General features: G+C 40.2%; 1 protein-coding gene across 3 annotated transcripts in view; it reads left to right on the top strand.

The window, feature by feature from the left end:
• The window catches only part of ppp1r16b (protein phosphatase 1, regulatory subunit 16B), a 107,361-nt gene that overhangs the window by 20,516 nt on the left and 68,662 nt on the right, over window positions 1-18,183 (top strand). The window contains exons 1-2 of one of the 3 annotated variants that reach the window (XM_037776636.1): window positions 11,100-11,269; window positions 13,212-13,637. In XM_037776636.1, the coding sequence (XP_037632564.1) occupies window positions 13,274-13,637 (364 nt within the window). In that variant the 5' untranslated portion in view covers window positions 11,100-11,269; window positions 13,212-13,273. Of the gene's footprint in view, window positions 1-11,099; window positions 11,270-13,211; window positions 13,638-18,183 lie in introns of those variants that run through there. The other 2 variants (XM_037776619.1, XM_037776628.1) reach the window with 2 other exon arrangements.

Raw genomic sequence — 18,183 nt, 5'->3', positions numbered from 1 at the left:
TCATAGTTTCATATGATGACAGTATCATCACTAGCATTAAAACTGAGTCTGGTACAACCTCCGAAAGATTGATTGCGTTAATACGTTAAAGAAATTATTGGCGTGGAAGCAAATTTGCGTTAACACTTTATTATTGTGTTAACTTTGACAGCCTTAATTAATCTATTTCAGGACTATGTGTTTTCATACTGAAATCTGTTTTTTGTGCTGCAATATATTTAAATTATTTTAATGATCGATGTTGAATCGTCAATCAAATGTGAGGAAAAAGCGAAAAAAAACACAGCACCCAAAGTGACAGTCTTTAAATTGCTTCTTATGTCTGACCAACAGACCAAAAAGATTACCTGTCATATAAAACAAAGAGAAAGTAGGAAACCCATCAGAGACTTTGGGGCATTTTTGCTTGAAAAAATGCCCATGAATTGACTCAAAATTGTGGGCGGCCCAATTTCAATTTTCTGTTGCTCCACTAATCATTTCAGCTCTACTCTGTTTTACTATAGACGTCCTCTTTTCCCAGATGTGTTTGCCTTCTGCTGCTGCCTGGTTGTGTGTCTTTGTCTTTGCATCTGCTCGTGCCAGGCAGAGACTGATAACAGCATTAGCTGGAATCCTCATAACAGCAGATGATGAACTGTGAGGAGAGACTGTGAAAGTACAGCAGGATTCACCAGCAGCACGGGAACACAAACACATTCACTATTTTGTGGTCCAGTGCTCTGCCTTCTTCTTCTTCTTCTTCTTCTTCTTCTGTGTTGCTGATTGACGGGGTCAGCCTCGGTGAGCGGAGTCTTCTTATTTTGGCAACTTTCTCCTATAAATGTCCGTTCTAGCCGAGAGGGCAACTGTGAAATCGTGCAGCTCTTTGTCCTCGTCTTTGTCCCAGTCATAAAACAGGTGAATTAATTGGTTGTCAAGATGATCTGTTCAGCACCTGAGGAACATTACCGCTGTCGTTATGAGAGGCATATCTGTAATGGGCTATGGGGGCATTTTTAAAGACATTAGACATTCATAAAGGGATGAAAGTGCTGGAATGGGAAGTCTTTAAAAAGATATGGTTTTCATTTGAAGTATTATTAAAATCTTTTGTCGGCTACTGAATAGAGAGGTGCCAATGTTCAGCGTTGGAACAAAACTTTTAACTGGAAATCTTTTGACCTCCATTCTTTTTTTGTCATCCAACAGTGTTTGTAGTCAGGTGGCATCCTTTGAAGCTGACTTGTTATCTTAATTCTTCCTGTCATATTCTCCTTTCTTAATATAAATGAGATGAAAGGAAGTGAAGACGGATGTTTAAACGTCTCCTTTAAACTGTATTGATGAGGTGATGAGAGGAGGTAGAGGTGATTATAGGAGGAAGATGTGAAACCTTTTGGTGTTTGACCGCCGGGCCTCATTTCGAGCTTTATGTCCATTAGATTTAATGTATTCTCTCTCTAATTAAAGAGTCCGCGTTAAGACACTGATTCTCCTGGCAAAAAACATTAAACACAAGAAAGTGACGGACTTCAGCTTGAAAATTCAAATGGATTCAAATGCAGTTTTGAATTTGAAGAAATTAGATAAGACTGCTTACCTTGCATTGCCTTCAAGCTCGGGGAATTAACTTTCTGTTGACTTGTTCAACTCTTCATGAACCAAACTCACAATGACTGTACTCTGTGTAGATGGATGGTGGAGGGTTTTTATTAATATTAGAGAATGTGCAGCCTTTTAATTACAGATAAAACAGGCAGTGTGGGGATGTCTGAGGGGAAACGTCTGACATCATTACTACTGCTTCCTTAGTGATGATACTTTGCAGTTTTTTAAGCAATTACTAAGCAGCTCGCTCATTTGTCTCAAAGATTTAAATACCGGTTGATTTGAAAACGTCTGTGGTTCCTGGTGCTAACGACAAGTGCAGTTTAATACCACAATCAGTGGGCAACCTCCGGGTCTGAGAAGTGAAGCCAATGCAGAAGTGCCTTAAACTTGCATTCTTTCTAATAGCCAGCAGGGGGCGACTCCTCTGGTTGCAAAAAGAAGTCTGATTGTATAGAAGTCTATGAGAAAATGACCCTACTTCTCACTGGATTTATTACCTCAGTAAACATTGTAAACATGAGTTTATGGTCTTAATCGTTAGTCTCAAGTCTTCTTAAATACAGCATGATGTTCATTTAGTAAATTATGGTCCCATTTAGAGTCAAATAGATGATAAAGTAGGGTATGCTGTAGGGCATGGCTACCTTGTAATCGACAGGTCGCTACCACGGCGTTGTCCGGTCTGGGTTTTTTTCTTGTCTTCGTCTTACAAGTTTAACCCTTTCACAGTGTGTTTTCAGTTCATAAAAGTTAATTGTTACATTTTTGTAAAAACATCTTATTCAGCATTCGGTTGTACTCCACCCTCCACTTCTGGTTGCAAAAAAACAAGATGGCAACGGAGAAAAATGCCGAAGCTGAGGCTTCAACACGGCAGTCCACAAACCAATGGGTGACGTCACAAAAACTACGTCCACTTCTTATATACAGTCTATGACCACAACAATTACTGCTTGAGCAGCCAAAAGTGCCAATCGCATTGTTTTAATAAAGAAGTCTGTCAAAAAATAATTGAACTCAGTCTGATTTCATGCTTCACACAGTGCGAGTAGTTTTCCACACTAAGGAGTCGGTTACATGAATGAAGCCGTAAGGAACATGAACGTAAAAGTCCTTTATGTCTGATTGACAAAATACCATCACTTTAACAGATGATGCAGCAGTCATGTATTCCATGTCTGAAAAAGGCTATGGAGATATGTCTCCAAGCCTGTTAGTAAACATGTTACAGCTTTTAAAAGCTCAACGTCTGAGCAAACTGTTTATAAAGACTGTGTGATATTGTTTAAAGCTCCTGAAAAAGATAGATAGTAGAGTTGAGTTGTTTTTTGTCAAATTGAATGTTCATTTCTCCATTCTGCTGTCAAACACATGCAACAAAGAAGGGCTGCAACTAGTGATTATTTTTTTTATTGTCGATTATTCTGTGGATTATTATCTTGATTAATTAGTTGTTTGGTCTATAAAATGTCAGAAAATGGTTTCACAAAGCCCAAGACGACGTCCTCAAATGTCTTGTTTTGTCCACAGCTCAAAGATGTTCAGTTTACTGTCATAGAGGAGTAAAGAAACCAGAAAATATTCACATTTAAGAAGCTTGAATCAGAGAATTATGATTATTATTTTCTTAAAAAATTACTCAAACCGATAAAAATGATTATCAAAATAGTTGATTAATTTAATAGTTGACGACTAATCGATTAATCTTTGCAGCTCTGCAACAAAGTTGCAGGAAAAAGTAGAAGTGAAAATATTCTAAATTCGAAAATATTCGAGCAGGACATTTAATATTAATAAGACATTAAGATAAAATCCTGCCTGTGGTGCATTATGTGCTGTACTTTGCTGCCATTATCTATAGTGTGCGTCTATTGCCAAATCACCTTCACAATGACGATGATGGAAGGTCCATAATGACCTCAATCCAGCTGGTTTGTGGAGATATTAGTGAACTAAAGCTGATGTCAGCACTGCTCAATGCTCGCACGCACACACACACACACACACACACACACACACACACACACACGCACACACTTTTGTGATGCTATATTTTTAGGCCGTCATTGGAAGCGTTAATTTCCTGAATTTTGAACACCATTTAATTTAAGTGTAATCTTACATCTATTTTTATCAAGTGTGAGGACTCTTAAAACATCCATAATTTGAGTTTTGGTTTCTGTCCTTGAGCGGACGTTTTGGGTCTCATAAGTGTGGAAACTCGTGAACACACACAGCTGCGTTTTCGTTGTCAGTGATGAAAAGGAGATAATGGACCAGAATGCTCAGTGACAGAGCCTTTGTACTGAACCGTCAGGCTGCCATGACAGGCCAAATATTCAAACTACCCTGTTTCTTCTGTGCAGCGAACCCAGTGAGATGCAGTAAATGGCTCCCAGCTTGTAACAATACATTAAGATATTTACCTCGGACAATGTGGGCTGTGTTTATAGCATATTGTGCTTTTTAAAGTTATGTCTCTTTTTATTGCTTTCATAATATACCTTTTTATTAATGTTCTGCTCTGGCAGGTCAGCAGCAGATACAGTTTTTACAAGAAAGTCAATTATGGTTCGAGTCTTTTTAGGCAAAGAAAGAACATTTTTCTGAAAGTCCAGACCACTTATATTTGTTTCAGGGCGTGAGCGGTGTGGTTTGCATTTTTGCGATCTTGTAATCACAACAAAGCGGGATGTTTGGTGATGTGTAGGCAGCTGGCAATTTATGAAAACAACAACCTGAATACAAACAGAGACAAAACTGGAAGAGTCGTTAGTAATTGTCACTCTGGTGGTGGTTTACTGGGCATAAATATTGTTTAGCAGCAGCTGCTTCATGTGCATTGTCTGACTATATAAATATAATCGGTATAAAAGCTCGGCTGTGTCTTTTCCATAAAAAAGTGAAATAGGAAGTGTGAGCGCAGTGTAACATTCTTATCTTACAGCCGGAGAGCTGATTGAGGTCAATCTGTGATTTGCTGCCTTGGCCCCGGGGACCGGCTGTGATATCACCAGAGGGCTTACGGTCGCCCACAGCTTCCCGAGTTTTACATATCTTCAAACAGTTTGTTTTGGCCTCCTGCGAGGACATCGTGTCAAGTACATTGTCTGTTTTTCATGCATTGCTGAAGCTCTTAATGTGCAAGTCAATCTCCCCTTGGGGCAGCAAATGACTTATTCTCTTCTATCTTCAGCTGTTTAAAAAGTGCCAAAAGGCTGAGCCGGTATCATGTTCTTGTTCACCTGTTGTTAACGTTATAGAAACAAGACTACAGATCAGCATGAGGGGTTTTTCAGTTTCATAACTTGTCTCAACCGTGAGAGAGCCTTCAGACGATATGTCAAATGGAAACTTCTTTGTAAATATCCCCCACAGAGTAATGCATGAGAAAAGGTTAAGCTGGCATGACTCGTGATGAGCAGTGGAACCGCTGCATGCTTCTTGTTCAGGCACCTCGCCGTCCTTTTCACTCATGTGGTTTCGGGGCGTTTGGCTGCTCGAGAGACGGTAGGAAAATGCTTATCAGTCTAAAAATCTGTGGTATTCTTGGAAGAATTCATGCTAGTTTGGCAACATCCTTTCCACCCAGTGATTTGTGTTTTCCACGAATGGGCAATAATCAAGTAGTTAATTAGAGTGTAGAAATAAGAAGAAAGGCAAAGAACGGACTCATACTGCTGTATACATGACAATATTATCATTATCAAGGGCGTAGGTTTGGTTTCAGAAGTTGGGAAACACAAGGTGCTTTTACCAAAATCATGTTAATCCAGCAACAATGAAATGATATGTAAATTCCTTGATAAATCGGGAACCGTAAGACCGAAACTACAAGACCGAGCAATGCGGATATACAAGCCGTTGTTGTGCTACGGACAAGAAACGAAGTGGCGTTTGCCGACCATTTTCACACCACTCTCACTCACCACTTATTCCCCTTATATTCATTCCAGATTGCCATGTCGTTGTGAAAATATCTTCGTATTGGAATGATCAGATGAGATGAAGAAGAAAAATGAGAAGAGCCTTCGGTGTGTGCCTTCTTGACTCTACTCGTTGGCTTGCTTTCTTCATTACTGATTCTCTGAATCTCCCGACAGCGCGGTAGCCGACGGCCCCAAACTGTCTGACTGCCGACCATCGGCTTGGTGTGTTTAGGGCCTTTAAACATCAGAAAATGGTGAAACTCTGCCCCACACAATATCTTAGAGCACAAGGTGAAATTATGAAATGTCTTGTTTTGACAGACCCACAGTCCAAAATCCCTAAAATATTATATTTGCTATATTGTAAAACCAAAACAGCTGTTAATTATCACATTTGAGAACCTCAAATCACCACAAGTTTATCGTTGTTGCTTGAAAGAATGACTTAAACAATTCATCTATTAACATCATAGTTAACATTTAATTTTCTTTGATCGGTTAATTGACTAATCGTTACCGCTCTATTTGCATACACATGAACTAGTTTTTAACATCCTTTTTAGAGACATGCTCCATCATAGCACAGCCTGTAAATAGTCTGAGAGACAAAAAAACAAGACAAAAAAGATCCATAAAGTCCACTGGTGCTGCTTGTAAAGTTTATTACTGTTAACACTCATTAACATACGATATAAAGGCGACCCAGATGAGCGTATCGGACGACACTGTGAGAGAGATTTCAGTGAGGAAATCAAACTGGAACTGTAAAAATTGGGGACAAAAGGACGATATTGAAAAGTTTAGATTATTCCCAGTGAAAATGGAGCCGTTGTTCATTATTAATCTATGCTGTATGTTTAAACTTTTACATGAGTCCAGTGTTGTGAGGGCTGGGTAAGACGAGGCAAGTTTATTTGTGAAGCACCGTCCACAACAAGGCCATTCAAAGTGCTTTATATGCAGACATAAAAGGCATAATAAAATGATAATGGCTATCGGTCGCCGATTAATGCAGAAGTTATTAGCTTGTCTGGGTCTGTTTTTGTCACTAGTTGTTTTTTCTGTCTCTGGTTATACTTTCACTTGTGTGTGTGGAGGAGTAATATAATTACCTCTGCTCTGATTCCCCTGATTTGATCAACAGTAGCTCCTGGGTTTCATATTCCCCGCACTGATGCCTTTGACCATCAAAGACAGCTAAAGAAAACACTGGACGTTCCTTGTTTGTCACGCATCCTGTCTGAAGTTAATTCACTTTGCCCGCTGCACTCACATCTCACCAAGAGAGAGACAGTGATGTATGCTGTGCCTGGAAGTAGGTCTGCATGATATATCGGTTCAGCATCAACATTGCGACGCGCATGCGCCATGGTCACATTGCAGGACGTGCGATGTCAGCAAATGAAATCAAACACATTATGCTACAACTTTTTTTCTACTTGATACAAAAGAAAATACGGTTCTCATTTTCCACGCCTATGCAGTGTTTTCCATTAATTACCTTCAGTCTAGGTAGGCCTGCCACAGTTTCATAATGAACCGTATATATATTTATACACTTGTCAACGGGTGGGGTCCACGGCTGCCTGGGGGATTCAACTCGGTGGGTCAGAGATGGCAGCCCGTTGTGGGAGGATCCTCTCCGCGGTGCTGACTGGCCCTCACCGGGCACATTTCTTTCATGTGCGCCGTGACTAGCTATAGTAGGTTGGCTTGGAAAGGCCCGGGGAGAAGGTTGCTCGCGGCTCCGACCGTGAGCTTTACAACACCCATCGCCCAGACCTCGTCACTTTTCGGGCCCGCGGACTGAAGCCTTGGTTATAATCCCAAACGGGATTTGGGACGCGTGCATGGACAGCTGTGGACACCACTGATGCGTAGTAGTTCTGTTTATACTGTCCGTCTGGAGGACGCGTTCCACACATGAGCAGTAGAAATAGGACAAGGCAGCACGGTCACAACCAATTTGCGGTACGCAGACGATCTTACAGAGCTGACGCGTACTGTACATCCTGTGATGATAACATCACGTCACACGGACCCTAGCAGACCCTCACGGACCCTCACAAACGTGGAAAGTATAACTTCAGCTTTAGTGCTCGCTGGGCCCTCTCCCTGCAGGGAATGACGGGCTTCTGGCGCAACTGTCAACCGGGGCGGACTGCCTCATGGTGAGGGATCCGTGGCGATGTTGGAAACCCAACCAACGAAACACGGAGCCTGTCTCGTTAGCCATGCTTTGTGGGTGTGACTTTTTTTGCTGTGTCATCACCATTCACATCTATACAACCAATGTGTTTATGATTAGATTGTTTACAAGAGCACAAAATTGTTTATCTAGCTTCTTCATTTTGCTCTCAAAGGGCACCAGATTGATACACTTACCTTTTAAAATGTAGCCTACAAAATTTAGGGTGAATATTTCTTTATTTTTTCATATCTTGATAAATATCATAGAAAAAAAAATGTCCGTTTTTTCCATTATCTTGCAGCCCTACTTGGAAGCATTCACAGAGCATCAGAGGAAACATTTACCTTGTAAATCTCAACATGTTGTAAATTAAAACATTTTGTGTAGAATGTTTTATAGATGTCAGCGCTTTAGGGTCATAGTTGTTGTTAGACCCAGTTCACTCGTTGGCCTTTTCCTAGATCAGTTCCACTGTATGTGGCTCAGTTGGTTAAAACTTGAATCAACCCAGTGGAAAGAAATTGGTGATATTTGTATTAATGTTGGACAATTATTCTCTCAGATGTTTCCTTATATACAAAAATAAGGGACAAGGTGGAGACGGCAATCACCACAATGTACAGAGGACACCTCCGACTGTATTATCACCCTATGTACCATCGACACTCTCACTGCTGCTCTTTGTTTGTTATTTGGTATCCTTTTCCGACAATCAAAAACTTATTTTTTCCATGACCATGTTTGTTTTTTATTGTGTAACTCTGCAGCGATGGCCTCCACTGTTGATTCTGTAGAGCGTTTATTATTTCATCAGCTCCTTCACTGATCTCAGCTCCTATAAACCGGAGAAGGATGGCTGACTTTTTGGCATCAGTTCAGCCGAGTGAACGTTAATTTCACATATAAAATAAGGCAATGAAAACTTAACAACTATGCAAATGTTTTTCATAATATATTGTAAAGTATAATATGAGCAAAACAATTAGGTTTGCAGTTTGTTTAAAATTCCTAAGATTAAAAAGTAAAGACGTGAGCAGTATGTGGCGTTTGCTCATAGCCTTTATCTTTATTATGTCTGTTTTTTACCCAGCGTAATGCGTTTCCTGTTTTAGCGCTGACACACACTTCAGATGAGTCTGTTTCATGTTCTTACTTGAATAGATGTGCCTCCATCAGTAGGAACATTGTGTCAGCAGCAGATGACCCAACAAACAATAACTCAATATGTATGACCTCCGTTGAGAATAAAACTCTATTCTGGGGATAACTAGTGGTGCTTTCAGAGTATGTTCAAAGAAATATTATCATTATCACCTCGGGTGTCACGGCCATACAGATTGATACATTTATTACTCCTTTAAAACGTGGTATGGTTTACTTTGAATGTCACACACCACTCTTAAAAACCACAGCTATTATGTTGATGGATAGTCAAATGATTTGTGGAGTGTAGTTGCAGCCTTTTCTGTGAATAAACAGTGAACATATTAGTTGTGTAAATTTGTGTTTTTATAAATTTGATATTCTCTTCTCTTTCACCGGTCCATGCGCCCACGACATGGATCTGGAAATACCGTCAATACCGTGATAAACACACACACATTTTGGTTTTGTGATTTACTATGGTTATGTACAGGCTACCACAGTTCCGTTTCGTTGTGGAAACTTTTGTTTTTCATTAACAGGTTAGAGCAGCCATACGGACCAGCTAAGCGGCGGGGCTGCAGCCGCTGAACTGCTGCAGCCTCGTACGTGTGTGGTTTTAACACAGTCAGCATTTCACACAGACAGATGCTACTGCAAGCCATCAACAGATCATTTTTACTGTCTATTTTTGCTGAGAACTACGCGCACCACGCGCAAAAAATAGGGGACACACAGCTAATCTCTAGATGAGCCGCCCGCAGTCGAGCCGCGCTGCTCACAGTCCATGTGTCTTCTGTACCGTACTGGTCCAACAGCTTCTACGCTCTATACTTTCAAAACCTTTCCTCATGTGGGTTAAGATGTGATAGATTATGTCAGCTTTTGTCTTTTTCAAAGATGTACATTCTTTTAAATGTAATGTAATTCCCAGTTTAATAAGTAAATATGTGAAAAAAACAAAAAGATTTCCCAAATATTCTTTATTGCTGAGATCCAGGTTACTCGACAGTCAGCTACAGTTCACTCACAACTGAAAACATTCTTAAGATATATCCCCTTACATTGCCAATAGAAGGAAAAGAGGTAGAATCGTGTTTTGAGTGGAGTAACTCTTTTAATTTTGTAATATTGTGATATAATACCGTCACAAACCAAAATAAATACAGTGATATGCATTTTAAGTCATATCGCCTACTACTAATTGAGACACTGTGATTTACATTCAAAATAAACTTACTGTGATAATAAAAAACTTTATTTAGATTAGTGATTTATGTTAAGAAACACATAGATTCCAAATAACTTCACCAATAAGGGGATCTGATTGGCTCTTGGGATGAACACAACAGCATCAAACACGCACAAAAAGCTGAAGAATTATAAACTACATCCATAAAAAATGAAGAGCAAAAATGCATATTGACCTCAAATGTCAAACAAGCCATGTTGATGATAAACCTTTTTAAAATACAGCAAAGGATACATATTCATATAATGACCAGAATGTGGAAAGGTCTTAACAAGTCCTGCTAAGTAGTGAAAGACACTGACACGGCACTGCACATCACAGACTACAGATAACAGATCTATCTTTTCCACCACCAACACTAAACCGACCGCTTCTCAGCTTCTACCGGTCCACGTTTTTTTTTCACACCACAAAAGTCTGTTATTTGTACAGACTATCACGCAAACCAACAAATTCAACCATACCTAGAGACTGAACATGCTTCACTTCTGAGAAAAAAAGATTGCTGACAGCTTTTAGTTTGAAAATCCACCAGAATAATTTGAGACCCTGCTGTTAATCCTCTTGTGATCGAGCTTTGGATGCTGACCCAGTCTTTACGAATCATTTGCTGTAAACCAGTTTGCTGTGTTGAAGACATTTCCAGCTTTCACAGAAGCTCTCAGTCTCGCTTGTCATTTGGTGAATAGTTTCTGTTATAGAGGGAAGATTTATTTTAGTGCTGGAGAGTTTTATGCATCTAAAGGTGTCAGAGTGGCAAGGTTTAGCTCCGAGTTTCATTTAGTGTTTGGATGTCTTTTTATATCCACTTGAGAATGTAACGGACAACTTCTGTTCACTTACAAACACACACACATACACACACCCACACAAACCCACACACACACACCCACACACACACAAGGACATGCTGCGCTGGCAAACTGAGGACTGAAAGTGAAGCTGCTGTAGGAAGTGATTATACTGCTTGTTTCCTGTCCATGTTTTTAGCAGTTAGTTAGCTGTTGTAGAGCTGCAAAGGAAATGTAGTATACGGTCGGTGGCGTGCTGACTAGATGTCGCAGCACAGTGTATTGTGGAGCATTTCATCAGGCGATGCTGCTGGTTTCATTAGTGGAGGGCTGCAGACAGGAAGACATGTTTATCAGCGTTTGTGAAATAGTAAGTAAGAACACATATTTTGTTTTTAAAGCTATTGAAACCATGTAAAGTGTAATTTGTTCTTGTATGTGTTTTGGCTGGACTCTCATTCGAGTTTTTCTTTTGCTGCGGGAATAACATGTCTGTACAATAAGAGCGCTGTTTAAAGGAAGTCTGAATGAGCTCAATCACTGTAGATTTCCTACCTACTGTATGCTTGTATTTAGTCTGTATTTACTCTATTTAATTCTATTAAGGTTTATTTTAAATGTGTATGGTAGGGCTGTCAATCGATTAAAATATTTAATCGCAATGAATTGCATGATTGTCCATAGTTAATAGTGATTAATCGCACATTTTTTATCTGTTCAAAATGTACCTTAAAGGGAGATTTGTCAAGTATTTGATACTCTTATCAACATGGGAGTGGGCAAATATGCTGCTTTATGCAAATGTATGTATATCATTATAATTGGAAATCAATTAACAACACAAAACAATGATAAATATTGTCCAGAAACCCTCACAGGTACTGCATTTAGTATAAAAAACATGCTCAAATCATAACATGGCAAACTGCAGCCCAACAGGCAACAACAGCTGTCAGTGTGTCAGTGTGCTGACTTGACTATGACTTGACCCAAACTGCATGTGATTATCATAAAGTGGGCATGTCTGTAAAGGGGAGACTTGTGGGTACTCATAGAACCCATTTTCATTCACATATCTTGAGGTCAGAGGTCAAGGGACCCCTTTGAAAATGCCCATGCCAGTTTTTCCACGCCAAAATTTAGCGCAAGTTTGGAGCGTTATTTAGTCTCCTTTGCGGCAAGCTAGTATGACATAGGTACCAATGGATTCATTAGGTTTTTATAGTTTCATATGATGTCAGTATCTTCTCTCTAGCTTTAAAACTGAGTCCATTACAACCTAAAAATTGCAAGTTGTGTTACTGCGTTACAGATGTTATTGGTGTTAAAACGAATTTGCATTAACACGTTATTATCACGTTAACTTTGACAGTCCTAGTGTATGGTTTTGCTTTTGACCTGTTATGTTGATAGAAGTTAATTTTTCCCCTCTAGACGATCATTTGTAAAGATATCCATACGTATAGTGTGCTGCTTTCTTGGTAAAAACGATAATAATCTGAAGCTGCTTTTTGTTGGTTAACTGACAGCATAACTTTCAATTGTTCGAGAGAAAAACAAGAGACTTTTGTTCATGTTAACAGGCATCAACGTTATGATGACATGAAAAATCCCCTCTTCAACTCACTGCCCTAGCACTTTTCTCTTTTCTGTTTATCAGTTTCTCATCATACCGGCGTCTACTCAGTAGCTTTCAGGAAGCGGTTAACCTTGACGCAGGATGGTACAGACTGAGGTCTAAGAGGTCTGTAACGGAGTACAAAGCAAATGGAAAATTGAGACTGCAACCCATTCATTTAGATACAAATGGAAAAATTGGCCTCCTGTCTCAGAGGTATATTTGTCCCCTTTTCTGACCCCTTTAAAGGCATCATCTTGATGGAGTGTATATCATGCAAATGAATGAAAGAAAATGGAGCGATTACGAAATGAAATATTGTTCTCATTTTTGTTTCACCTTGATGGGAACCAGAGAGTGTTTGGTAGAACAGAAATCTGATTTTATTCACATCTGACAGAGAATGGAAACATGTGACAACAAAACCGTTATGTTCAGCATTAAAGGAGTTTGTTAGTATATTGTTTCCTGGTGTTTTGAACTTGGGTCTCTTTAACTAGGCCACCAAAATGCATCTCAGTGCACTTTGCTGTGGTGCATCGGATCAATGCTCTCTTTTGAATGTCGGTGTTTCCCCAGTGCATCTTTCCAAAGATTTATTAGAAGTGTAAAGCTGCATCAAACTACTTTGCTGATGTGTTTAATAAAGTTTCAGGTAGTAAAAGTTTGTGGCTTTGTCTCTCTCCTCACTCAGGACGTTTACTGCTGCTGAAAGGATGATGATGATGGTGGTGATGATGATGATGGGAGGAGGCCATGGCCGAAGGTGCAGCCCTCGCTAGAATCATACTTTCTCCCCTCCCAAAGTCACCCCTCCACCATCCATCCACCACTGCCGTCCCCCCCTCCGGCGCCATGGCCAACCACCTCGAGCTGATCCAGGAGCTGCAGCAGCTGGACAAAGTGCCCAGTCTGGAGAGGCTGCGGACGGCCCAGAAGCGGCGCACCCAGCAGCTGAAGAGATGGGCCGTGTACGAGAAGGAGATGCAAAATAAGAAGCGGAAGGCCGACAAGAAGGGACGCAACGCCAGTAACCTCCAGCAAGAGTCCAAGAGGCACGTGTCGTTCGCCGCCAGCGTGGCGCTCCTGGAGGCGTCGGCCAGGAATGATCCAGATGAAGGTAAGGGGCAGTAAAGCATATTTATTATGTGTAACAATTAGAAAATAAAAGATTTATGAGGAGATGTGCACGGTGTAGTGAAAACGATAAATTACACAAGTGCTCCTGACAACACAAAATCTAACCACGGTAGATTTATTCTCACTGTAACGAGGCAACACACTGAAAATATGTGCCGGGGGTTTCGTTCATAAGATCAGAGTCAGACCCGGCACAAAGCTCGGTGACGCCACATTTGAATAATGACTCTAATTTCAGCCTAACCTCGCTACTTCAGCTGGATATCAAAATGCCAAGGTCAGGGAAACGATTAGCCGGGCCTGCCCACTTAAACTGCCAGTGGATCTCACTCAGTTCGAGCTGAATTTGTTCTGCTCGCAGACTGTTTTATCATTGTGAAATAATGGAGTTGTCACACTGAGATGAAACTCTGCCAGTCTTTTAATTAAAATTTCTACGGATGGTGCCCCCCCTATTTGGAGATAATAATTGTTTTCCTCCAGTACAAACAGTCCCACTATGCCGTGGTAGTGCTAACAGTGTGTCAGTGATGCAGGGATGATAACAGGCTGCTTATCATCGAGATACGACATCTAATTTAACTCCACTTTAACTTGAAATTAGATTTTTTTAGATTTTCTTTTTTTTATCATTGCAAATACAGCCCATGGCTGTGCTACTGTACATTCTTTGCTTGTGCAAGCTGCCGTTACAGATATGGAAACAGCCACAAGGCTGATGTACAATAGCAGACGCAGCTCTGTTCTACGTGTATACACACATACACACATATGCACATGGATTGTGAACTTGCATGTATAAGCTCCCGCTGGAGTGAGAGTCAGTGGACGTTTTGGGATTTGTGTTGTCGTGACTACCTGCTGGATTTTTATCACGTGTAACCTAAATGAAGATCTGATAAAACCAGCAGGCGATAAGAGGATATCATCTAATTGGCTCTTTCCATACTAGAAAAAAAAGTACATATATCTGTTGTTTTGTTGTTGTTGCTGATTCTGCTCCTGCTGCCTCATTAGACACAGAGAGAGGTGGTGTTGTGTGAGCGAATTTGGAAATGGTTTCAATAGCATTAACAGGGATTTTTGTCGTACGCTGCTGGGCTGACTGTAGTTCCCAGAAAGTCTGCTGAGCCAATTAGACTTTGAACCAGGATGTTGTGGCTGTTGGTGTTCATGTAAGCCTTTAGTTTGAAAAACCACACGAGGTGGCCGGGGACATGCAACATCTACTCATTTAATGTCAGCTTCAGGAAATGTGTATTTAACAAGACTTCCTGTAATTATTAGGAATATATTCTATGTATTCAAGGTCAGATTTATAAGTGGTCAAGACGTTGAGATATTCGTGAATCATGGTGCAAAGTAAATGAAAAAGGGCAGCTTTTATGCGCCGTTTTTCCAGTTTTGTGAGGACAGACAAAAGATATTTGACTTTGTACACTCAAAGAAGGCCATCCCTCAAAGAAGGCCATCCCTTCTTTGACTGTACATATTTGGCGTTTTATAAAATGAAAATATTTTCATGACTAATCCTCATCGTTAAACCAACAGTTGGCTGAATGTTTGTGGCATCATTGGCCAAAAAGTCCATAATAACCTTTCAGCATATTGTAATTCAAGTGTTCTGAGAGAGCCCGTGTTGGGAGACTTTGGCCAATCAAAAGTCATTTCAGAGAGAGAGCGCATTCCTATTCACTGTTCATTCAGCGGAGGCAGCTGTCAATCCCTCGCGAACTCCAATCAAACGGTCAAACTAGGCAACGCTGATCAAATATGAATCAATATTCTGTTACTGTAATGTCTATTTCTCTCCCCAGATGTTTTCAGAAACATCTTGTAGTGTACTGTTTAGCTGTAAAATGAGAAAGTTTGTTCCGGCTGGTGGGCGGTGTTTGGTATTTCCTCAACTGATCTCAACATGGCAGCCAGGTCACAAACTTTGCTCCAATTCTACCCACTGCAGCTTTAAAGCGAGTACCTCAACTTGAGTTTGTCCAGTCTGTAACCTTGACCAAACAATATTAGAGATTCTGGTTACGTTCCGAACAACATACTTTTTGTTTTTGTTTTTGTTTTTAGTACATACTGCAGCTACCCTTACAAAGTATGTGCTGTTGCATGCAGTATGCATACAATTGAGACATAGGCCTAGTACTTCTTCATAACATTGCGCTTTTAACCTTGACCCTCTTGTTCATATATCCACTGCACAGGAGGATTGTGGGTCAGAATAGCCAGAAAAGCATGCTGGCTTGCATACAGCAAAATACGACCGGATGTAGTAGGACATCCTGGTGTTTTTTGGCATGCATACTATGTATTGGGACATACTAAATATTTTTCTGGCATACTAAATAGCATGGTAGTATGCGTATTGGAACACACAGTATATTTTAGTGTGAGGTCAGGGTTTTGCATATTGATACAGTAGGATGAACAAATGTAGAAATAACAGTTGCTGTAGATTTATTATACATTTTGCAGTAAACTTGCTTTGCAATTATAGCAGATACAGTATTTTACATTTTCAGCCACACAAGCGCTATGGTTGTAGGGATTGCGATGTCAGTCGGTCGTCTTTTGTTGTATATTTCAACATTTATTGAATTGTGATAACTTTGGTGAGTCCAAGTTTTCCTCCAGCGTCATCATCAGTTACAATTTAAATTTATTTTTGACCTCATACTGACAAAACTAATGACATCAATCTCAGCTGTACTTTGTGTTTTGTGCTAATTACCAACTCTTAGTATACTAACAAGCTGAACTAAGATGGTGAACACGCTAAACTTTATACCTGCTACATGTTAGCATTATCATTGTGAGCGACTACAGCCGCACAAAGCTGCTAGCATGGCTGTCTTGTTCTTATGTTGCTTTTTTTTATATACTGTATATCATATCATACTGTATATTTCAATATGAACATAACATAATTTCAGTCCATTTGGGACTGCAACTAACTTATTTTCATTGTCGATTATTTTCTCAATTGATCGATTAGTTGTTTGGTCTATAAAATGTCAGGAAATGGTGAAAAAAGATATTCAGTTTACTGTCATGGAGGAGTAAAGAAACCAGAAAATATTCACATTTAAGAAACTGAAATCAGAGAATTTTGACTTTTTTTTCTTCTTAAAAAATTACTCAAACTGGTTAATTTATTATTAAAGTAGTCAGTGATTAATTTAATAGTTGACAACTAATCGATTAATAGTTGCAGCTCTCGTCCATCACACTCACTCAACTTTAAACATGCCCTCAGGTATTAGGTATAGTTTCAACCTCCGTATCTGTGAAGCCCAGCAATGTGAATAATAAACATACTTTTACATGTTAGTGTTCAGCGCAACTGTGTTCACATTCGATGTAATTTTCACGCATCTGAATAAATCTTCCGGCCAGCGTCTCTCCGTGTGCAGCATTGGACACATTGAGAGCAGATTTCTCCTGCTTTGGTTTGAGCATCACTGATAACTGGCCTGCAGAAGCTTTGTCAGTTCTCCTTACTGCTGACGGTGCCTGGGCGTAGAAATGTTTCCCAACAGTGCTGTTTAATGAGGGTGACCATGAAAGAGGCAGAGAGATAAAAAGGAAGGGAGACAGGTTGTAGCGGTGCCCACACAGCTCCAGTGGCAGCTGGCTAGCTCAGGAGTCTGATAATCTCCTCTCTCTCATTCCCTCTGGTCCCCAAATGCTCGATCAAGCATCGTGACTCCACACGCTATGCTGCTCAATGCACACAGGCTCCGGGCTTCCTTTACAAAAGCACTATGTGACAGTGTCATTTATTTTCTTGTTAGAGAAGAAGGTTATGTAAAAATAGAAAATGATGATGAGGGAAATTAGTTTTCAGTATCTTAGAAAAACAGCACATCGAGACCGACTTTCACATTAAGATACATTTTCATATATCACCCCCTAATCTGCAAGAACAGTGACTAGCAACGGCAACATGTGCAGTGGAAAGTTCCAGATGTGTCGAGGAATAGAAGGAGCCATCCATCACCTCCTTTTCATGAAAAAGAAAGGAAAGGAAGGGAGGGAGAAGTAAAAACAACGACAGAGAGAGAGGCTGAGATTGACTTTGACCTGAGGCTGACTCCAGCAGCCTCCAGGCCATAATAAGATGAGAGGTTGGATTGGCTGGACCGACTCCTGCTTAATCCCTGATTGGCTGGATCGACTGAGATGTTTCCTGTGATTCTTTCACTGATTTCTCTTCTGTGTGTTTGCAGCCAGAGCAGCACTGTGTTGACCGGAGGGTATGTGTGCGAGCACACATTGACAAATCTGTGTGTATGTGTGTGTGTGTGTGTGAGTGTTTTCATTAGTATTCATGTTTTATGGATGGAGTATTTACTGTTTTTTTGTGTACTTTGTAAGCTTTACTGCATCTTGAGCAGTAGATGGTGTTATTGACACTAGGATCTGTGAACAATGTAGGTGTGCTGTGCATTGTATGCTTGTGTTTAAGTGTGTATATTTGTGTGTGTGTGTGTGCATTAGGGCTGGGCGATTTCCAA

The sequence above is a fragment of the Sebastes umbrosus genome, chromosome 1 (genome assembly GCF_015220745.1).
Source record: "Sebastes umbrosus isolate fSebUmb1 chromosome 1, fSebUmb1.pri, whole genome shotgun sequence".
Lineage (NCBI taxonomy): Eukaryota > Metazoa > Chordata > Actinopteri > Perciformes > Sebastidae > Sebastes > Sebastes umbrosus.
This window is presented reverse-complemented; position numbering and strand designations above follow the sequence as displayed.